The 23,084-nt window shown below is 52.9% G+C and overlaps 1 protein-coding gene across 2 annotated transcripts in view; it reads right to left on the bottom strand.

Moving 5' to 3' along the window:
* Positions 1-18,556, bottom strand: part of ACOX3 (acyl-CoA oxidase 3, pristanoyl) — a 38,500-nt gene extending 19,944 nt beyond the window's left edge. The window contains exons 1-9 of one of the 2 annotated variants that reach the window (XM_082727511.1): positions 18,387-18,556; positions 13,305-13,462; positions 12,767-12,997; positions 11,605-11,679; positions 11,138-11,227; positions 8,299-8,442; positions 4,968-5,056; positions 2,281-2,377; positions 507-689 (exon numbers count right to left, since the gene is read on the bottom strand). In XM_082727511.1, coding sequence (XP_082583637.1) covers positions 507-689; positions 2,281-2,377; positions 4,968-5,056; positions 8,299-8,442; positions 11,138-11,227; positions 11,605-11,679; positions 12,767-12,997; positions 13,305-13,448 — 1,053 coding nt within the window. In that variant the 5' untranslated portion in view covers positions 13,449-13,462; positions 18,387-18,556. Of the gene's footprint in view, positions 1-506; positions 690-2,280; positions 2,378-4,967; positions 5,057-8,298; positions 8,443-11,137; positions 11,228-11,604; positions 11,680-12,766; positions 12,998-13,304; positions 13,463-13,600; positions 13,750-18,386 lie in introns of those variants that run through there. The other variant, XM_082727512.1, reaches the window with a different exon arrangement.
* Between the last annotated feature and the right edge of the window lie 4,528 nt (positions 18,557-23,084).

The following is a 23,084-nucleotide window of genomic DNA, read 5'->3' on the forward strand; positions in this document are numbered from 1 at the left end:
CCAGAGCCCGGGTGTTCAAAGAAGGGATGAAGCCTGGGTGTGTGAGGAAGGCCTGTGAGGAAGTCATGAGGCCGAGGATAGGAGTTACTGTGAAGGCTCAGATGTGTGAAGAAATTTGAAGGCCAAGCATGTAAAGGAGTGAGAAGGCCCAGCATGTGTGGAAGAAAGTGTCAGGACGTCTCAGAGCTCAGGCAGCGTGAGGGCCGGGCGTGGGGTGAAACGCTGGTAACCCACCAGCACCCTGAGCACCTCCAGGATACAATTTATCTCCCTCTGCCAGGAGCCAAGCTGCTTTTTGGTGTTCCTGACCAGGTCCCCCCCTTGGCCATCCCAGGGGGCCTGTCCCGACAACGGGCAGGACAAGGGCCCCTCCTGCTCCCCTGAGTGACATCACTACGAATAGCCTGGAGGCCCAGCTGCTGTGGCCGATTATTCCCACGAGGGTCCCGTCCCGGGAATGTTGCGAGTGACCTGGGAGTGCAGCCCCAGACGTGCCAAACCCATACCTGCATCTGATACTCGAGCACCGGGACTTCCTCCCCATCTGTGGGCCCAAACTGACAGCGGGTGGCTGAGAAACGGAGCGCGATGGAGATAGCCAACTTTAAGTTCACAATGGACATGCCCACGATGGTGACCCGGCCGAAGGACAAGGTGCCCAGGGATGCCCCGAAACGCTGTTTGTCGTCCTATGGGAAGAAGGCACGTGGTGAAGGCCACCAGGTGGCCTGGCGGCCTCGGGGACAGACTCATGGGGCCATGAAGCCAGGTGACTCCCACAGTGGCCACAGAGCTCACCTGCCTGGACCAGCCCCGGTGCACCCCCAACCCAGAATTCCAGGCCAGGGCTGCCATGCCACGGGGCCTGAGTCACAGACGGCGATGGCAGGAGCCCCTGGGGGGCAGGCTCTGCTACAGAGGCATGGGCCCTGGATGAAGGGGACCAAGCCGCATGAGTCCACTCCGGGCTCCAGTCCGAGGGGCTGCTGCTGGTGCCAACGTCCTATTCCCGTGACCCCCATTCCCCTGGAATGCCTCCCCTCCAGGGAGGACAACCTTGCTGAGGACAGTGACGGTCAAGGTCTGTGTTCTCTTACGATGGACCTCACATGCACCTGGGTGACTCTCCGGCCGCCGGCCTCAGGGCCCCAGGCATGATTTTCCATGGCAGCAGTGGCCTGGGTGCTACCAGCCTGAACTCACCCAGCCATCCTGACCTCCCTCACCTGTTGCTGCCTCTCCTGCCTTCACTTCTTTTATTATCTGGGGTTTTCTTCCCAATTTACGTGCCCTTGCAAATGCCGGCAAATGCAGAGAACAGTTGGGACATCCCCACAAGGGCACAATGGTTTGTGATAGCATCACTGGGGAAATCAGAAGGCTCGGGGAACCCCCCGCCCCAGGAGAGTCTGAGCCGCACCCCCTCTCTGGAAGGTCTCAGAAGTTTCTCTGTGAAATGTTTCCATTTCTCTGCAGCGTGCTCCACGCCCCCCATCGGGTCTTTCCTCCCTTTGTGAGACGCTCCCCATCTCTGCTGCCGCCTTCCCCTCCTCTCACTTCACCTCAGCCTCTCCTGCGCCCCTGGACACTCCTCACTCAGGCTCTCCAGCCTCCAGCCCAACCCACGCTATGCTCGTCCCCTCCAGCATGTGCCTTCTGCTCCCTCGTCTTCCTACCAGCTTCTAATGAACAGCCAATGCTACATCCCATTGGGAAGAGACTTGGTTCCATATTGCCAACTTCTCTCCTCACCCCTAGTGTCCCCATCATGCTTGCTTCCCACCCTGTGGTTCCGGCTCCGGTCAGGCAGTACGTGTCATCAGATCCAGGCCTCTGAGGCTCACGTGTTGCTGGGGGTGTGGCCACCCTGACTGCGAGCTCAGAACTGGGAGTTGACCGCCTGCTCCAATGTGGGCTGTGGCCATCGCGGCTCTACCCCTCAAAGAATTTGGGGATGTGGTGAGCCCCAGACTCAAGAGAACACGGTCACCCCCATTTGGAATGGTCCACCATGCGACCTAGGCCCTTAAGCCCTTCAGGGAAATAGCACCAGCAAGGGACATCCTCCCTAATCCGGGAGAGCTGGGGGTTGGGCAGAGGAGTGGACATCCATGGGTAGTTTTGGGCCACTATCTGTCATGCCCAGGACCCTTGGGGTGCATCCGACCCAAGTGCCACCTTCCTTGTTGGTGGCACTGGAGCCTGAACCAACAGGGGTTCTCCCCCGGCCAACCCAGCATGGTTGCAAGCCCAGGCAGAGTTCTGTGTGGATCCCTGTACCTTAAAGGGGGTGACATAGGTACCCTCAGGGGTGACGTCTCCAGTCCGGTTCAGGAGGTCTTGGCGAGGAATTCGAACTTTGTGGAACATGGCAAATCTGTGTGGAGAGACAGCAGGACCTCTGGTTAAACGGGGTTCTGGCCCTGGGGCTCCTCTCCTCTCCCTCCAGAAACCCAGTCAAATAAAAGCAAAGGAAAGTTAAAAGGGCCACAATTCCCCCGCCCCAGAAAAAAAGGGAGGAAACACCAGAGACAAGAAATTTCAAAACATTTTTCTATCTAAAAAGTAGGTTTGGGAAAACAATGTGGCGTGTTCGTGGCAGGGTTCTGTGTGGAAGCAAATGACTGTGTACTGGTAACCACGGGGCCAGGGGCCTCATGCTGCTGGGATGAAGCTGGGGAGTCAACAGAAAAGGGGGGAACTGATTTATTTAAAGACCAGAATCTGGTTCTCAGCCTTCAGACTCATACCAGGATCCACAAGACGATGTGAAAAACCAGCAAACTAAGGTCTGAAAACTCACATGTCCTACAAAAGAACTGTGTTATCACATTGGGGCTCGAAGGCACATAAACTCATTTCTTTTGAAAAACTAAAATGAGAGGCTCACTCACACACTGTCATAGACCCCTGTGTGTTAGTAATCAAAGGTGTTAGCCGTGTTGGGCTGGGAAAACCCATTTCACGATCGTCTGCAGGACAAGACTACCACACAGAGAAATGGATGTTACATAAACCAAACCACAGCTCCAAACCATCTTAGAAATACTGACAGTTCCCACATGACTTGTCTGATGGCCAATCACTTCCAGAGTCATCCGAATGCGCTCTGGCCCATGGGAGGTCACAGCTGAAAGCACAGTGTCACCAAGCCCAAGAGGGGAGCAGCCCCTCTTGGCTCACACCAGCTCCTGCTCAAACGGTGGTTACTCCTAAGACAGGGCCAAGTACCCATCAAAGCCTGGTGTGAGCTCTGCCCAAGCAGGGTCTTGACCTCCCTGTCCTTGCCATCCATGTTCACTCAGCCTCCACCGCCTCTGGTCAGGTTCACAGCGACAGTCACCCCTGGGCTCTCTGCAGACCCGCCTGTTCAGCCCGTGGTGTGCATAGCAGCACAGGCCCTTCCAGACCGCTGATCAGAACGGCGACAACTGCACAAGTCCCTTCAACCCTGCCAGCCACCCCCTACTCCCTAGCCTCCAGCCACATGGCACCTGCCATGACCCTTAAACAAGCCCAGCTCTCCTGTGATCCCTGTGCCAGCAGCCCTCAGGGCACCACCGCCTCCTCCAGAGGTCCATCATGATTGTCCTCTCACCCTGCCTGCAGCAGGTATGGGTGGATCCTTGCACCACTACAGGGAGGCCATGGCCCACTGTCTACACTCTCACCATGCCACCTCCTCCTTGGCAGTTTCTGTGGGTCTTATAGACCATTTAATAATGGCTACCGGGTGTGACTCCTGGGAGATGCCTACTGAGGGCCATGCAGTACGTGGAGAGCAAGCGAGACACTGTCCCCTGGGTACCACTGATCTCCCCACCACATCCTGGGGCCAGGCCATCCTTGGAGGAGAGGTGCAGTGCACCTGTCCAGACCCCCAGGGAGGAGCACAGACCTGGGGTGGGGCACAGAGCGGGCTGGCGCAGCACCTCCCAAACTCCCTGGGAAGCCCCGAGAGGATCTGCAAGGGAGGAAAGCTCAGCTGGCTGCCAGGCCCCCACCAGCATCCAGGCAAGAGGCCAACCCCTGCAGGCCACCCGCCCAGGTATGAAATGAAGGTCAGCTATGGACCGGCTCTTCCGCAGGCCCACAGAGAGCATCGAGGCCCTGTTGAGGAGTGACCACTGTGCCTGGGCCTCCATGGGGCACTTGGCCTGGCCACAGTGGGGTCCCCCAGGCAGCGCTCATAGATGTCCCCTGTTCAAGAAGAGACTGGGTGCCGGCACCCTGGACTGTTCCAACTTACCACTTGGAGGCTGAGGAATGCTTCTGCAGGCCCGACTCTGGAAACTCTAAGCACCCTTTCTAAGGAATGGAAAACATTCATCCATTCCTACTACAAGGAGGTAAAACAAGGCCAAGCGTGTTGATACTTGTGAAAAGAATCACTTGAGTCTAACTAAAAGCAAAACTACATGCACCTCTTTTGAGGTGCAGACCACAAAAGCTGTTCCAGAAATAGGTGGCGGCCAGGCCACAGGACGTGGGCACGACACAGGGTGTGTGTGTTAAGACACATGTGACACGGTGTGCATGTGTGACACGGATGTGGGAGACAGTATGTGACATGATGTGTTTGTGTGACACAGCATGTGTCAAACAATGTATGTGAGACAGAGAGTACGTGTGACATAGGGTATGTGTCACGTAAGAGTGTGTGATATGGGGTATGTGTGATGTAGGGTGTGTTACACGGGTGTGTGTGTCAGGATGTGTGTGTGTGTGAGACACGGGGTGTGTGACAGGTTGTGTGTAACACAGGTCTGTGTGACATGGGACGTGTGAGGCACAGCTCTCAAGGGGCAGGTGAGGTGTGCGTCCCACTGTATGTCCCCTCCCCCACAAGAGTCTAGGAGAGCTGGGGACAGCACTGAGGGACCTGGCTCACAGGCCGACATCAGCAGGGATCGAGCAGCAACCCCACAGGGAGCAAAGTGACCACAGAGGTCAGGGCGCACACTCACCCATTGTCCACACCGTTCAGCCCCAGCTTCTTCCCCATGTCGCCAACCATCACCCCCGGCATGGGAAGAAGAGTCTTGGGGTCCCGAATCTGCACAACACACAAAAAACAACCAAGGGCAACCATTAGGACCTCACAGAAATGAAAACAAAAGTGTTAAAAACCCCCAGTGACTGAGCCCCAGGCTCCCTTCCTGTATCCGTGGGTGGAAACCATGTCCTTCAAAAACATGACCTTATTTGGGGCTAGGGCCTTCGCAACTGTAATTAAGCAAAGGATCTGGAGATGTGGTCCTCCCAGATGACCCAGGCAGGCCCCAAATCCAATGACGTGTCCTGAAAGAGACAGACGATGTAGCCACAGGCCCAGTGACTCGGCAGCCACCAGCAGCGGGACAAGGCAGGAGTAGACTGTCCCCTGGAGCCTGGGGGTGGGGAGCTGCCCACACTGAGGCCAGACATCTGGCCTCCGGCTCTGTGGTCTTGTGTCACTGCAGCAGTGCTAGGAGGCCGGCATGCGAGCCAGAGGAGATGCTGCCTGAGATCAGTCCTATAGATCTCTGCCCCCAAAGCTGGGTTCCATGGAGCTACCTTCCCAGACACTGCAGGTGTGGCTAGCAGGTGGTTCCTCACCTCACCACGGGGGCCCTAAGCCAGGGACACGGGGCTGCACCCGAGACCACCAGTATGCTAGTGACTCCCAACCAGGTGGGAGCCCGCACTGCCTCTCGCTGCCAGGGCCGGATGTCCTATCATAGACCCTCTGGCTGTCCATCCTGGAGGGCATCCTGAGCAAACAGCGGGTGGAGCACACCCACCTTACACAGCTTGGCCCCACGAGAGGCTCACACAGCCCAGAGGTCCACAGCACAGGGCAAGAAACTCTACTTCAAGGAAACTGTGAGTGCGCACTCTTACGAGTTTAGCTATTTGCAGAATGGCTTGCTTTCGTTTATTCTGGGGAAACGACCATCGAATCTGATTGAATGTCATGAGAGGGATATCTCAGATGAGAGCAAGGGCTGATGTCCAAACGTAAATGCTCTTTCCCCCTTTCTCAGCTTTCATTAAATCCCAGTGAAGATTAGGATCTAACTTCTCATAACATTTTGAAATGAAAAAAAACTGGAAAGGAGGTGAACGTGGAAGAAAACAGGTAGGTGCTTTTCAAGGAATCGCAGACAAAAATAGAGCAGGCACAAGTCCAGATTCCCATGAAAATCCATGACCACGCAGCTGCCACCAATACCAACTAACCTCCCAGTCGTGGAAAGGGAGCGGACCAACGAACAGAGCGAGTCAACGTCATGCCGATTGCAAACAGGAGTAGCTGTGTCTGTGTCTAATTTCTGAGCTCCGCCAACCTGACTGACGTGAGAGACCGAACCTGTGAGAAACCTCCGCCCTTCACCAGATCAGCCACTGCCTGTAGCAGGCACTGCACCTCTGATTGGCTTGGTGAGTCCTCGTTTCATGCTCCCTTCCTCCATAAGGACGGGGACGCTTGCCACCCACAAGCCCTTGCTTGGTGCACACTAGGCACATGGAAATGCCCTGCTGGATGGAGGGGTGACACAGTCCCGCCGGAGAGTGAAACACCCCTGTTCTCTTGCCTAAAGGGCCGGAAGCCCTCAACAAAGTGAACACTAGCCCAGTCTCCATCAGAAGATCCCTTCAGGGACACACCTGTACTCGCCGAAGCAGCGTATGACAGCCTGGGGTCATGAGAAGTGACTCCTGGGCTTCAATGGCTCAAATATGAGTTGAGAATAGGGACACGAACAACAAGGGGGACAGGAAGCAACCAGACTTCACTGAAATTAAAACCCTTGGTGCCGCAAAGGACACAAACAAGAAAATAGAAAGACAACAGGTGGAATGAGAGAAAATCATCTATCCGATGAGGGTTAGTCTCCAGCACACGGGATTCAACAATAAGAAGACAAATCACCGATTCAGAGCCAGATGGAGAGGCACTGATGGACGATGGCCGGGTCACGTGAAGGGAGGATCGTGAGCCACAGCCTGTAGTAAGCAGCGTGGAAAGGCAAGCAAGGACCCGGCGGCAACGGGCCAGGTTGCAATGGGTGACTGACAGCGTCCCTCATTTCCACTCTGTTAACCAGGCTAGGACCAACCTGGTGAAGCCCAGCCTGCTCCCTGACCAGGCCCAACGGCTGTCCCAGCCTCCAGAGGGATGGTGGCCACCTCACTGCTGGAGCCAGCTCCACGGGGCGAAAGACCTGAACAGACATTTCTCCAAAGAGAATACACGAGCGGCCAGCTGACACACGAAGAGAAGCCCAATATCATGGCCATTACGAAAATGCAATCAAGAACCCAGCAAACATGAACCCATGCCCAGCAGCACACAAAGGAAAACACGCCTCTGGAGGGTCTGAAGAGCTGGGAGCCTCACACGGTGGTGCGGACGGGAATACGGATTGGTGGGGACTGTGGAAAGCAGTATGGCGACGCCTCAGGGAGTTAAGCACAGCATCGCCGTAGGACTCAGCAAGTCCCCTCCCAGGTGTCTATACCCCGAAGTAGAGAAACAGGGGTTCTAATGGACACCCGCTCGTGAGCGCACACAGCACTGTTCACGATAGCCAAAAGATGAAAACCACCCGAACGTCCCTCAGGAGGCAAGTGGATACACACACTGTGGCCCAGTCCACACAAAGGTACCTCAGCCTTCAGAGGTGCGGCAATCCCGGCACTGACACGGTATGGACTGACTTCAGAACCATACTACGTACAGGTAGCCAGACAGGAAAGCTCATTGCTGTAGTTCCCATCCACATGCAACATCCCGCAGGCAAACCCATGGCGGCAGAGAGATCCAGCAACTGCCAGGGGCTGGGGAGGGGGTTCGGGAGCAAGCAGGTCCCGGGCAGACCCTGGCTGTAGCTTCCCACTTGTAACTCAGGAACAGGCTACATCAAGGCCCCCAAGTCGGACCTCCCAGAAGCACTGGAGCCCACCTCACACCCATTGGGTCAGAACCACAGGATGGTGCGGCTGGGAAGCCCAGGTTTGTGACAAGCAGCTGAAAACACAGGGATGTGGCCACCAGAAGGACGGAAAGATTCTCCCACGGTGATCTCGGGTCTAGACTGGGTGGAAGGACCCCAGCACCCTTGACATTGGGGGCTGGATAATGCCCTCTTGGGGGCGGATGGGCTGTCCCATGCGCACAAGGCGGGGGTTCTCCTTCCCCTCGGGCTGTGCTCACTGGAAGCCAGGAGCACCCCAGCACCCAGCAGTGACGAAGGTGCCTTCAGACTTGGTTACGCATCCGTGGCCGGAGCCGCCCCGCCAGCATCCACTCACCTGCACCACAAAGGAATGCAGGCCGTGGCACTGGCCCCCCGGCGTGTACAGCTGAGCGAACACCACGGCGTGTGTCGCCGTCTTGCCCATGTTGCCAACCCAGAATTTGGCAGCTTCAAAGTCAGGGGTGTGTATGATGAATTCCTGCACCAAAAAAAGGTAATAATCATAAAGTTGTAACCAAAGTTATAATGAACAACTGAAGCACACATAGACCTTCCTTCCCTTTCCAATGGACTCAACGTTTGTTCTCTGTTCAAAAGTCCTAAGAGTAGAAGCAACTGAACATTTTAGCTCCTTTCTGGAGCAGGGAGCCCTGTTTTACATTTTTTTAAATATTTTGTTTATTTATTTGTTAGAGAGAGGGGGGAGAGAGAGAGCACAAGCAGGGGGAGCAGCAGGCAGAAGGAGAAGCAGACTCCCCACTGAGCCTAATGTGGGGCTCGATCCCAGGACCCTGAGATGATGACTTGAGCCGAAGGAAGACACTTAGCTGACTGAGCAACCCAGGTACCCCAAGGAAGCCCTGTTTTTAAACACAGTGTATCTCTGGGTCCCATAACTTAATGCAGACACATCTGTGGAAAATGAGGAGTCATGTCAGACAATAACATATATGCCCACTATTCCGGCAGCCGGCCAGCACCCCACCTGCTTAGCACCATGCCTCACTCCCTCAGGGCGCCTTCCCTGGCTACAGCCTTGAATTGGAGGCCCTCCTCGGCTGTGCTCCTTCCTCACCCCTCATGAGCACTACCATTTCCCCTTCCACGGTGTCCCCAACCCATGAGCTCCATGAGGGCCATGTGTCCAGGAGCACAAGGCAGACTCGTGAAACATCAGAGTGAATGAGCCCACGGATCAAGGCAGGAGCTGGGAGGCTTGCCGGGCACTCAGTGAGACAGGAGACAGGCCATGTGGGGGGCCAGGCTGGGAGTGAAATGGGCTGGGGGCAGGATGGGAGCTAGCCCAGGGCTCGGAGGCAGGCTGGGAGACCTGGGCTAGCTAGGCAGAGCCAGCGTTGGACTGGCCACAGTGGGCAGTCTCCCTCTCCCTGTGGGTGGGCAGCTGAGACAAGGGCACAGGGAGGTCCTTGCTTGGCCCAGCCGTGTGTGTGGGGTTATCAACTCCGAGGGCCCTGGTGACCCCCTTCCAGATGCAGAGACCCCGCTCAAGAAAAGTGGGGGCAGGGACAGGCCTGCCAGTCCTGCCTATAGCTCCCCTCTCCATAGTGCCACCACACATCACTGTCCCTCAGCTGGCCACTGCTCGGGACGGCAGGGACACCTCCACCCGCCACCTGTCCTCCACGGGAGGGATGGGGGCTCCCTCAGGGCCACGGCACCGCCACTCTGTCCATCCATGTCTGCCCACAGCCTTCCCTCAGTCCCAGCTCATCACCTCTGCAGATGTCCTCCCTGTGCAGGCACACTACCCCGTCCCTTCGGTGTCTCCACAGTCCCCGACACTCACAGCTCTCTTTGCTCTGTCCCTGTCTCCCCTCCAGCATTGGTGAACCCCCAGAGCAGGGGCTGATCTGTCGTGCTCACTGCTAGGTGCCCCATCTCTTAAAGCAGGGCCTGGCACATACTAGGTGCTCAAAAAACACCTGTCATTGACATGGGCACCTGACCAGCAGCCCACAAAGGGCCCCAGGCTCCCGATCCCCCCTGCTCTGACATCATGCTCTGCTGGTCACTTAGGTGCAGATGCCAACAGGCAGTGGGTCAGAACCAGGCCACCCCGCAGGCCCCTGGGCTTCACCCCGCCTCCCCACTTAGCAAGAAGAGCCAACAGTGCCAGAGTGCAGAGTGAAGAGACCAGGCCAGGCCAAGAAGAACTTGGGCTCAGAGAAAGGTATCCGATGGCTAGAAAGCCAAAGGGGGCCGTGGCCGAGCAGTTCTCTCTCTGCCCGACTCTGCCATGGAGGGCCGTCCATGCCAGGCCAGGAACACCTCTCCCTTGGCCCTGCTTTGCCTGCCAGGGGCTCCCCTCAGGTTTGTGGCTCTGTGCAATATGCACCTGGCCCACGTTGCTGAAGAATGAATGAGTGAAGAACAAATACAGGAGCACAGGGCTTTACTTTCCTTTATACAGACTCTTCCAAACTATGCTCCCAACGCAGGGAAGGCGGAGGGCTCCTGAAACACCAGACCAGGTGTGGGAAGGGCAGCAGAGGGCATGGTCCTCAGAGAAGCGGAGGAGACTGACCCCAGCGACGGGAGTAGCAGGGTACGGAGGTCACAGAGAGAAGAAGCTGCCTGACCCATGCACCCCATTCTCTTCCTGCCCTCCCTTCTGTCCGTAGAGCTGACCACCTGATAAATCATGACTCCATTAGCTGACATCTGTCCCCCACCGACTACAGCCTAGAGTGTCTGCTCCCTGACAGCAAGGACACAGCCTGTGAGGGCCCAGTGCTGAGAATAACACATGCACCAGTGGAAGGCACCAGGCAGCAGCTGACGGTGCTCACTGGCCACATGGCCCAAGGAGCCAGATGTGGGGGCAGGAGTGGACAGGGAAGGCCCCTGGCCAGTGGAGCCTGGCCACTGATGGGGAAGGGTCAGCTAGAAAGGGACCAGGGTCACGAAGAACCTTGTTTGCACTGTTCATTTAAGAAAGTGTGGGCAGCTTGAAGATTTGCGAACCCAACACCGACAGGCTGCCTAGTGAACAAAGAGATGAGCCCCCCCATGTTCCAAGCTGACACTTGGCAGGGGGACGATCTCAGGGTGCACGTGAGAAGCACACGTGCACAAAGACAGATCTCGGAGTGTAGGGACCCCATGTTACGCAGGCTTGAGGCTGTGAGACCGACAGGAATATGATTACCTACCTCAGTTGTGGGGTCATAGTGAGCTGTTGTTCGGACGGCCTTGGCATTACTGCCATGACTGAGCTCGGTCACCGCAAAGCAGCCGAAAATCTAATATCAAAGCAAGAAACAGGGTTAAGGCAAGAGAGATTCTTTGGGGTCCCGCCACCATCCTTCCGGAAGGACTAAACTAGAGTCCAAAGCTCCAAGTCCCCACCCCCGACCCAACCAGCTGGGGTCTTACGGAGTCACAGGGACATGCGGGACACCACGGCCCCAGCCTGTGGGGACAGTGGGCTACTCGCCCGGGCAACACAGAGCCAGAAACTGCTCCCGGGAACGGAAGAAAACAGAAGGCTTCATTTTGAGAGCCTCATGCTAAACCCACCAAGTGCCAGGGAATATGCAGCTCCCGGGGACCCACTTCCTGTGCTTGGGGTACACAGGGAGAAGAATATGGGCTCATGCCTCTGGGGCTCTCAACTCACCTCCATGTTGAAGATCTTTGGAAGGTATTTTAAATGTCTTTCAGAACCAGAGCTGTAAATCGCTGATCCAAAAGTCTGGAAGTACAAAATGGTCACGCAAACAGAGGCAAGTTAAGGCATCCTGCTCTGGGGCATTGGGTGAGGCAGGCACTGTAATGCCCATGGCTGGGGTGATTCCTGAGTCCCTGGCCCAAGCAGTTCACGTTTAAGTTAAGCAGGAGCACCTAAGACACCCAAGGGAAATCCCGAGGGGATGGATGGACAGGGAGACAGGAGCGGAGGGGGAGAGGAGGGACGAGGGTACAGGACAGGCGGGCGAGCCCAACTTCCCATCAGAGCCCCACAGAGGACCGTGTGTCTACCAAGGCTGGGGACACGTCATCACCTCTACCGTGCTCCGGCAGTGGGAGCCCCAGGATTGTCTCTGACCTGCCTCCCCTTCCCTGCCTGTTTTGCTTTTTGTGGGGGCTTTTTTTGGGGGGGGGAGGTGTTGGCATAAAGCAAAAAAAGCCCCAAACCTCCTCTTCTTTTTTTTTTTTCTAAGATTATTTATTTATTTATTTGACAGAGAGAGAGAGAGAGAGAGAGTGATCACAAATAGGCAGACAGGCAGGCAGAGAGAGAGGGAGAAGCAGGCTCCCTACTGAGCAGAGAGCCCGATGCGGGGCTTCATCCCAGGACCCTGAGATCATGATCTGAGCTGAAAGCAGAGGCTTTAGTTCACTAAGCCTCCCAGGTGCCCCCCAAATCTCCTCTTCTTATGAGGCTTTAGTTTGCATGGCGTTCTCCCCAAGGACTATGCAAATTCTCGCCAATTTGCACAGACAGCTGAGAACAGCAGGACTTCTCCCTAAATCATCATGCCCACATGTTCTCATCTCCATTTTTGTTTCCTATATTATTATTTAGAACTCTCTTAAAAGAAACACTTCCCCAAATGCTCACATCGCCATCTATAAGGCAGCAAATGCTGGCCAGCAGCACAGCCCACGGGCACCGTCCACGTCCCACAGGCCGTGTGTCATTCACATGAATGAGGACCTTCTCTCTCTGTGCCTCAACCTTGTCTGGGCCTGGGGTGGTGCAATGGTGGGGGGGGGGTCCTCTGCTCCATGTGAGGCAGGGAAGATGCAATCCTCTGCCCTCCTCACCACCCACTCACCAGCATGTGCAGCAAGAACTTGATGCCCAGGGACCAGTCATACATGCCCAGACAGGTGATGAGCGTCTGGACCAACAGGGGGCTCGCCACCATGTCTTCCATGGAGAGGAAGCTAAGCTCCAAGAGGCGCTGACAACGGAGGAAGTTCAGCTCCCGGCACTTCTCCAGGCACAGCTCTTCCCCCGAATGAGCAAAGAGCGGGTCATTCTCCAAAGTCGAGAAGATGGTCTTCTGGAAATGCAGGAGACGGGGAGTGCCCCACTTGGAGGCAAAGGTCAGCCCTCACCATGCTCTGACTATGACTCTTTTCAAGGCCACCAACCCCCCTGGGACATGGTCCAGCCCAGCCCCCCAGGGACAGATGGAAGTTGTTCTGGCCATGAGCACAGGGACCCAAGGCCTCAGAAGGTGAACCAGGCTGTGGTCCTTCAGGGGTGGCAGTGAGGCTCGCCCAGAGGGACCAGACGGCCTGTGCCCATGAAGCAGACACCCAGCACAGCCGCAGGGCTCGGCTCAGCCCTCTGACAGCTTGCCTTACCTTCAGACGCAGCACGTCCTCGCCTTCCAGGAATAGCGCCAGCTCCTTCCAGCAGAAGGAGGCGCGGGAGCGGTAGGCCTGCAGGGGCCCCTTGGGGAGATCTGGCAGCAAGGCGTCAGCACCACCTTCTGATGGGGGCGCCATCTTGGGGTATCAGCCTGCAGGAGACGGACAACCTGAGCCGGTGAGGTGGCGAGTTCACCTACCCGAGCCACAGTGCGGGCATGCCATGCAGCAAGGAGGAGAGGAACAAACGGACTCCCAAAGGGCCAGCAAGAGAGAATGACCATACAAACCTCACGTCTACCTTCCCCGAAGACAGGGTGAGGAGGCAGTCACAGTGGGCAACCCCGGGCAGCTGAGACCAGAGGCTCCGTGAGCTACCGCTTGGCCCAGGGACACCTCACGCTCTCAGGGCCCCCAGATCCGTCCCTCAAGGCCCAGCCACACCTCATGACCCAGGAACCCTCCCTCTAGAGTCTGGCCACTGCTGACTGGTCCACTCTGGCCACATAGGACAGGACCAAAGGTCCCCTTCCCGCCCATCTGGATGTGGGTCATCTGCTGGAGAGCCTTTGAACACAGACTTTTGTCCTGAACTCTCTTCACAAACAGACATCTGGCTTCCCACCAACAAAGCAGGTACCCTGCAACCCAGCCCTCTTGACCAAAGACTCATTCTGGAATTTTCTGAGAGGACTGGCTCCTTTTCCACAATGCCCTGGCTCATCAAAACCCAGGACAGGAAGGGCTGGTGAACCCAGACCTAGAGGAAGAGCAGCAGAGTGCGGTCCCAAGCATGGACCATCCCCTGCCCACCCAGCCGAATCTTTAACACCTCCAGGAACCTAGGTCTGTTTCTGCTGAGTGTGGAAACAGTCTCAGACACGGGGCTCTGAGTTTGGCTGCTCAGTACTGCTGAGAAGCAATGGGGGCTTGAACACTGGACAAAAGAACTTGTGTGTGTCTGCACGAGAGGGGAAAGGCGCAGAGGGGATGCACTCCCCCACAGGCAAGTGCGAGGGGGGCAGGAAATCTGAGCAGACCTACAGCAGACATGGACACTAGGGGAGAACCAACAAATTCCCAACAAAGACGAGCCACGGGGCTTCCACTAAGAATTCCACCGAACAGTTAAAGAAACATACCAGTTATCTACAAAGTCTCCCAAGAAACAGAAGCACAGGGAACACTACTATAAGGTACTCCATAAAGCCGGTGGCACCTGGAACCCCAAACCAAAGACATCTCGGGAAAGGAGGACGACAGACCAACGTCCCTTATGAACACACTCCTCGGTAAGTCCTGCAGACTGAATCCAGCCCCACCGGAGAAAGATTGCACACTAGGACAAGGACCTGTGCCCCCAGGAAACTACACACAGCTCAACAGGACAAAGTCAATCAGAAGGCATGTGGCTGGTACGGTCAGTTGAGTGTCAGACTCTTGATTTCAGCTCGGGATCTTAGGGTTGTGAGACTGAGCCCCATGTCAGGACCCGGCTAAGTACAGAATCTCACTGGGGGGGTCCTCTATCTCTCTCTCCGCCCCTCCCCATTTCTCTCTTTGTCTCTAAACAACAAAAAACCCCAAAAGAATAGAAAAGAAAGAAATAAAGTCAATTAATGTAATACGCCATGCCAACATGATAAGGACAAAAATGTATGATCGTGTCAAAGGATGCAGAAAAAAGCATTTGACAAAATCCTACGGTCTTTCATAGCAGAAATTCTGAACAATCAGGAGTGTATGCCCTTCACCTAAAAAAGGGTGTCTATGAAACGCCCACAGCTCTTATCACATGTTAATAAGACTGACTGCCCTTCTCTGAATACCAGCAACAAGACATAGGTGTCCACTTTGCCTCTTCCCATCAACACACTACTGGATGCTCCAGCCAGTGCTGTCATGCAGGAAAATGAAATCAAAGGCATCTGGATTAGAAACCCATCTCTTGTCTACAGATGATACGATCATGTATACAGAAAATCCCAAGGAACCCACTAAAAAACGACTAGAATCAGTTAGCTCAGCCAATTTACAGGGTACAAAATCAATATGCAAAACTCAACTCAATTTCTATACACTCACCACAAACAACTCAAAAATGAAATGAAGAAAAAATTCAATTTATGACAGCATCAAAAATAATAAAATACAGAGAAACAGATTGAGTGAAAGAAATGCAAAACTTATACTCTGAAAACTACAAAGCATTTTTTAAAGAAACCTGAGGCCTCAATAAATGGAGAGACACCCCTTGTTCACGAGTCAGAAGGACTCAACACTGTTAAAATACTGACATTCGCCAACTCATCTACAGAGCCAATGTCGTCCCCATCAAAATCCCAGCTGGCTTTTTTTTTTTTCCCCAGCAGGAATTAAAAAGCTGATCCTAAAATATACCGGAAATGTAAGGAACCCAGAATCGTCAAAACCTCCTCAAAAAGAACAAAGTTGGAGAATCCATTCTGCCTGATGTCCAAACCTGACGCAAAGGGACTAATATGGCACCACGTGAAGACAGATGTATGCAAATTGATGGGAGAGCTGAGAGTCCAGCAGCAAACCCTAATATGTAGGGTCAGCTGCCTTTGGCCAGGGCGCCCGAACAATGTCCTGAGGAAGGAGCAGTTTTCTCAACTGGTGTTGGGGGTCCCCAATGTCCACGTGCAAAGGAATAAGGGCCCACTCTTTACACACACACACACACACACACACACACACACACACAGACCTCAATGTAGGATCTAACACTAAAACCTCAAAGAAGGTAAGGTAGGACTAAACCTTCACTACCTTTAGTGAGATCACACCTTCCTGGACACGGCATCAGAAGCACAAGCAATAAAAGTAGATTGATTAAACTTCATCAAAATCAAAAACTTTTGCTGTAAAGAATACCCATGAGTGAGTGAAAAGGCAACCCAGAGAAAGGAAGGTTTTGCAAATCATTTATTGATAAGGGAGAGGCTTCCAGACTATATTAAGAATCTTAATAGTAAAGCCAAATAGCCCAATTTAAAGGCCTCAAATAGGTTTCTCCAAGGATAGACAGATGGCCAAGGAGCACGTGAAGAGATGCTCAGCGTCATTAGCCATCCAGGAGGGCAAACCGAAACCATGATGGGACACCACCTCACCTCCCTTATGATGTCCAGGATCAAAATGACAGCCAGTAACATGCATTGATGAGAAAGTGCAGAGACAGAACGTGCAGACAGTGGAAACCTCATACCCTCGTTCCTTGCTGGTGCAAAGGCAGAAGGGCACAACCATTTTGGGAAAGTCTGATGGTTCTTCAAAAGCTCAGCTACATAGCCACCACATGACCCGGCAACTCCACTCACAGGTACCCACCCAAGAAAAATGGAAAGAAATAGCCACACAAAACTTTGTGCACGAATGTTCATCATGGCATTATTTATTTATAACTCCCCCAAAGTGGAAACAACCCTATGTCCAACAACTGACGAATGCATAAACAAAATGTAGTTTATCCATACAATAAAATATCACTGGATGAACCTTGACAGTGCTAGGTCAAGTGACAGAAGTCACACACCAAAGATCACATATTGCATGAGCCTGCTTTAACAAAACGTTCAGTGTGGGCAAATACACAGAGAAAGCAGACTGGCGGCTTCCATCAGCTGGGGAATGACTCCTAATGGGGCCAAGATTTCTTCTGGAGTGATGAAGGCATTCTGGAAATAAAAAGTAGTGGTGGTCGCACCACACTGGATGGCTGTGGATGGATTGTATAGTGTGTTATGTCTCAACCAAACAAGACTTTTCTAAAGGTAAGCCACACTCTTAGCAGAATTCCAGTGCTCCAAAATGCAAGCTATGAAGTCCAAGGGGAATTCTTATCTTTCTGGACTTCCCTGCCCTCGATGCATCCTGGTCACCCATCATGCTCCCTCCCTGAGGTCCAGGACACCACACCAGGTGTCCCTTCCTGCTCCCCTCGAGCTCCCTGCAGACTCTCAGTCTCAGCCACACTCACTCTTCATCACCTGCTGACATTGTCCCCGATGCATCGAGGGCTCCCAGACAGGACCCTACAGGTCTGCAAGGTCAGTCCAGCAGTTTCCTGGGAAACCTCCCCCATCCCCCGCCACCACACACACACACAATCTAGAAGCCCTCGAGCTCTGAATGGTCCAACCAAGGGCTCCGCAGCCCTGGGTTACCGGAGCAATAAGCCTGAGTGCCATGCTGGAATTCCCTTCTCTGCCTCCAGAACTGATTGGTTACCAAGCCCCCAACTGCAGCTCTCTAACACCTACTGAATCCTTTCTTCCCTACACAACTATTAAACCGATGACAAGACTGTCCAATCATCGAGCAATCCCTGACTGTAGGTGAATGTTAAGCAGCTACATGATCTCAGCGGTGCTCACAATTCGAAGTGCTCTCAGCAGGTGAGTGAATGGAAGCCTGTAAGATGGAAGAAGTTGCCTGAGATCCACAGCTGTTAGCACACCCAACCTCAAATCCCAAGATCCTAAGCAGCCAGGGAGGCCCCTAGGACTCCATGCCACATGAGGTCACCCACATAACTACATGATGGTCTCGCCGTGGTGACCAAGGAGTTTGATGCCAGAATGCCTGGCGTGAGACACCAACATTAGCACTTCTGAGTTGGGAGCACTTAGCCAGTCACTTTACCCCTCTGTGTGTTAGGGTGCTAGTCATGCTAGTCTAGTGTCTAGTGTCTAGTCTGCTGCAGTTCCCAGTCGCCGCAAGACATCATTACAATAGCTACAGCCGCCTTTAGTCAGTTTTCCTCTCAGCAGCAGAGAGGTGACTAAAATGCAGACTGATCATTCTCCCTTTAGGTGACAGCTCTGTGGCTACCTTGGGGGACAATGTCTGACCTCCTCAGACTATCTCTCCAGTTGATCTGCCAGGTCCAGGCGCCGGCAGTCTCGCCCCCAGCAGCTCTGGCAGGGAACCGGTGTGCCACGGGGCCTTTGCACAAGCCACCCCCCCACGCCCACCCCTCCCGGTAGGCCCCCCGCCCCTGAGCCGCCAGCGCCGCCCGCGCCGCTGGGCCCCCGGCCCCACGGACCCGACCTTGAATTTCGCCGTCCCTCCTGGTCGCTGGGTCCCCACACCGTCCAGCGCACACAGCAGGCGCCCGACGAATGTCCTCTGGGGCGTGACAGACATCCAAAGGCGAGCACCGCCCAGATAGGCAGGTTGACAGCGCCGCACGCCTCCCGGCCACCGTCCGCCCGTCGACGTCATCACAGCGCGCCGCCGGCCCGTTGCCTGGGAGACGCGAGGCGCGCTTGGGGAGAACCTGCCTTGTGGGTGGGTGGGTCTCTTTATGCACTCTGTGTGTGGGTCTTGGGGTGTTTGCTCGGTATGCTGATTCCTGGGCCCCCTCCGGAGCTAGGGCAACAGAACCGTGGGTCGGAGCTGCTGCACCGCGTGCTCAGCGATATTTGCGAGCGGTGCTACTACCCAGTCCCTCCCAGGCCCCCGGGCGGCTGCTCCCTGGCCCCCTCGCCCGGCAGTCTTCGACCCGGCAGTCCAGCCGGGGCTGGACCAGCTGCCCGCTGCCGCGCTGCTATTTCCAAGGGCAGTTGCAAACCTAAACACCGCTCCCCAGCCCTGTCTCGCGCTGTGTGGGGGCTCCAGACCCGCAAACCTAAACCCCTGCTCCCCAGCTCTGTCTCGGGCTGTGTGGAGGCTCCAGACTGAGCCGGCCCCTTCCCCCAAAACGCGCGGACAACAGAGGAGACGAAGATGAAAGTCCGTGGCCTCCCGCCGCCAGTTGCAGACACTCCAGGCAGGCAGGGTCCGCCTTTCTCTGGTGGACCCACCTTATGAGGGATAAACAGCCGTCGTTGTCGTCTTCCTTTTTTATTTATTTTTTTTTTTTAAGATTTTATTTATTTGTCCGAGAGAGAAGGAGAGACCACAAGCAGGGGGTGCCGCAGGCAGAGGGAGAAGTAGGCTCCCCGCTGAGCAAGGGGCGGGGGAAACCTCTATCCCAGGACTCTGGGGTCATGACTTGAGCCAAAGGCAGAAGCTTGCCAAATGTGCCACCTAGGTGCCCCTGACAGTCTTCTTGAACATGTGAAAATCTTGCACCAACTTGCATGTTTGTGCAGCCACTTTGGGAAACAGTGTGGAGATTCCTTAAAAGATTAAAAATAGAGTTACCCTATGACCCTGCAATTGCACTACTGGGTATTTACCCCAAAGATACAGATGTAGTGAAAAGAAGGGCCGTATGTTCCCCAATGTTCATAGCAGCAATGGCCACAATCGCAAAACTGTGGAAAGAACCAAGATGCCCTTCAACAGAGAAATGGAAAGAGAAGATATGGTCCATATATACAATAGAATATTATGCCTCCATCAGAAAGGATGAATATCCAACTTTTGTATCAGCATGGAAGGTACTGGAGGAGATTATGCTGAGTGAAATAAGTCAAGCAGAGAGAGTCACTTATCATACGGTTTCACTTACTTGTGGAGCATAAGGAATAACACGGAGGACATGGGGAGATGGAGAAGAGAAGTGAGTTGGGGGAAATCGGAGAGGGAGATAGACCATGAGAGACTGTGGACTCTGAGAAACAAACAGGGTTTTGGAGGGGAGCGGGGGCGAGGGGGTGGGAAGTTTGGGTGAGCCTGGTGGTGGGTATTATGGAGGGCACGTAATGAATGGAGCACTGGGTGTGGTGCATAAACAATCAATCTTGGAACACTGAAAAAATAAAATATTTTTTTTTAAAAAAATGTGAAAATCCTGTTGAAAACTTAGTTTATGCCTGCCCCTCCCAACCCAAAGCTGTATAAACAATTATTCCTCACTCCCCCAGGGCACCTGTTTCTGTCTGTGGGTCCTGTCCCTGTGCTTTGATAATGCCACTTTTTTTTTTTTAACCCAAAACATCTCAAGAATTCTTTCTGGACCACTCACTTCCAGACCCCACACTGCATCAGATCACATCAGAAGCAACTGGATCTGGCAATTTACCACAAGAAGAGCAAGGAAAACCAAGTCAGAAGGTTTCCGTTTAAAGGGATCTGAGAGATTGACACTGTGGTCACAGGAAGACAAGTTCAGTTTTTGGGATGCATGAAGTTTAAGACGCCTTTTGATGAAATCTGGAAGTTTTGGATTTGTGAGCAAACAGCTAAGAAAGAATTTTTGAAGGGTCTTTGGTGCAAAAAGGTGTTTTTATTAAAGCATGGGACAGGACCTGTGGGTAGAAGGAGCTGCACTGGGGTCGTGAGAAGTGGCTCATTATATACTTTTTAATTTGTGTTAGGGATACCATAAGGAATTGGGGAGCAAGGCTTTCAGGACCTTGAGGGGATAGCCATTGCTAAGGTCAGGTTACTTTTCGTCTTTAATAAAATGTAAACATTAGGGCACTAAGGCAGCCCTGAGTTCCTTGGGAAGGGCCATGCTCTATAGGTTTCAAGAGTCCGTGGGCTGCAAGCTGTAATATTTAATTTAAGCTACGTTTCTCTCACCTTTGTTTCCCTCATCATTTTCGCCCCTGAACAGATTTGACCCTTAAATCTTTAAGATTGCTGGGGGGTCGGTGTCATCTTCTGGAGCAGCATCCTGCTGGATGGGGGTGGAGATGGGAGATGTGTCCCTACCTATGGGTTAAGATTACTCAGTTGAGGAATGAATAGGAGTTAGGAAAGGCTGAGGCAGCTGTATCTGGAGTTGATAACATATGGGAGTCTCCTTGAGCAAAAAGGATCATCTGTTATGGCAGGGAATGGGGCAAGTTTGTTAAAACCCTCAGAAAGTTACAAAGCACATGCCCAAATAGGATTACAGATCATTATAAAACTTAAAATTTAATTATTTAACTAAGGTGGCAATGAGAGACTTCAAAGACAAGTATGTTGGGTTATATGGTTGTTAGCAAAACTCAGCTCCTTTAATGTTGAATGAAGAGTTTTAATTGATTAATTAAAAACCCGATAAAGACAAAATATAGAAAACTTGGTTTTCTGGGCAAACAGTAAAAAAAAAAAAAAAAAAACAAAAAACACCGAGGTCTTTTTAAAGAGAGAGAAAAGCAGAATTTCAGTCTTATACCAGTGTGCTTTTAAAATCCATTCATTTCAGGGCCCCTGTAGATATCCAACAATTTCAATCTCATTTACCATCCGAGCAACACTTTAAAGTTTCAGGTTACCAAAGACATTGAAAGCTATCTTAACAATGACCAATGAACATCTTGAGATAGATGAAATTAACCATCATTTTAAGTTATTTTTAAAATATTTTTATTTATTTATTTGACAGAGATCACAGGTAGGCAGAGAGGCAGAGAGAGAGAGAGAGAGGAGGAAGCCGGCTCCCTGCTGAGCAGAGAGCCCATTGCGGGGCTCAATCCCAGTACCCTGGGATCATGACCTGAGCCAAAGGCAGAGGCTTTAACCCACTCCACCCAGGCACCCCTTTAAGTCATCTTTTTTCTAACAAATTGCTGCAGAGATAGCACGAGCTTATTGGACCGTCAGTAAACAGGAGGAACACTGGGTTGTGGGGGAGCAGAAAAGGTGAGGTGCTGACTGAGGCAGAGGAAGAGGTTTCTCCATTCTGAGCTCAGAGTGAGCCACCCAGGCGCCCCTTCTGTTACTTTTATATTGAGTCCAATTAGCCAACATACAGTACATCAGGTTTTTTTTTCAAGATTTTTTTTTATTATTATTTGACAGAGAGAGAGGGATCACAAGTAGGCAGAGAAGCAGGCAGAGAGAGAGGGGGAAGTAGGCTCCACGCTGAGCAGAGAGCCCAATGTGGGGCTCAAATCCAGGACCCTGAGATCATGACCTGAGCCGAAGGCAGAGGCTTAACCCACTGAACCTCCCAGGTGCCCCAGTACATCAGTTGTTTTTGATGTGGTGGTCAATGATTCATCAGTTGCATAAAACACTCAGTGCTCTTCACATGTTCTCCTTATTGCTTTTTCATCCAGTTACCCTATCCCTTCACCCCCTGTCCTTTCTGCAACCCTCACTTTGTTTCCCAGAGTCCAGAATATCTCATGGTTTGTCTCCTTCTCTGATTTCTTCGCTTTCTGTTTTCCCTCCCTTCCCCTGTGGTCCTCTGCGCTATTCCTTATGTTCCACAAATGAGTGACACCATATGGTAACCGTCTTTCTCTGCTTGGCTTATTTCACTCAGCATAATCCCCTCCAGTTCCATCCATGTGGATGAAAATGGTAGGTATTCATCCTTCCTAATGGCCGAGTAATATTCCATTGTATATATGAACCACATCTTCTTTATCCATTCGTCCATTGAAGGACATCTTGGTTCCTTCCACAGTTCAGCTATTGTGGATATTGCTGCTATGAACACTGGAGTGTATATGCCCATTCTTCTCCCTACATCTGTATCTTTGGTATAAATAACCAGTAGTGCAATTGCCGGGTCCTAGGGTAGCTCTATTTCTAATGTATTGAGGAACCTCCTTACTGCTTTCCAGAGTGGCTGTACCAGCTTCCCACCAGCAGTGTAGGAGGGTTCCTGTCTCTCCACATCTCACCAACACCTATTGTGTCCTGTCTTGTTAATTTTAGCCAGTCTAGCTGGTGTAAGGTGGTAACCCAATATTCATTCTTCTTGGGCTCACATGGAACTTTCTCCAGAATAGACCACATACTGGGTCACTGAGATTATTCCCTACATATTTTCAGAACACAGTGCTTTGAAACTGGGACTCAATCACAAGAAGAAATTTGGAAGGAACTCAAACACTTGGAGGTTAAAGAACATCC

Source organism: Mustela nivalis, assembly GCF_964662115.1.
Source record: "Mustela nivalis genome assembly, chromosome: 4".
Classification (NCBI taxonomy): domain Eukaryota; kingdom Metazoa; phylum Chordata; class Mammalia; order Carnivora; family Mustelidae; genus Mustela; species Mustela nivalis.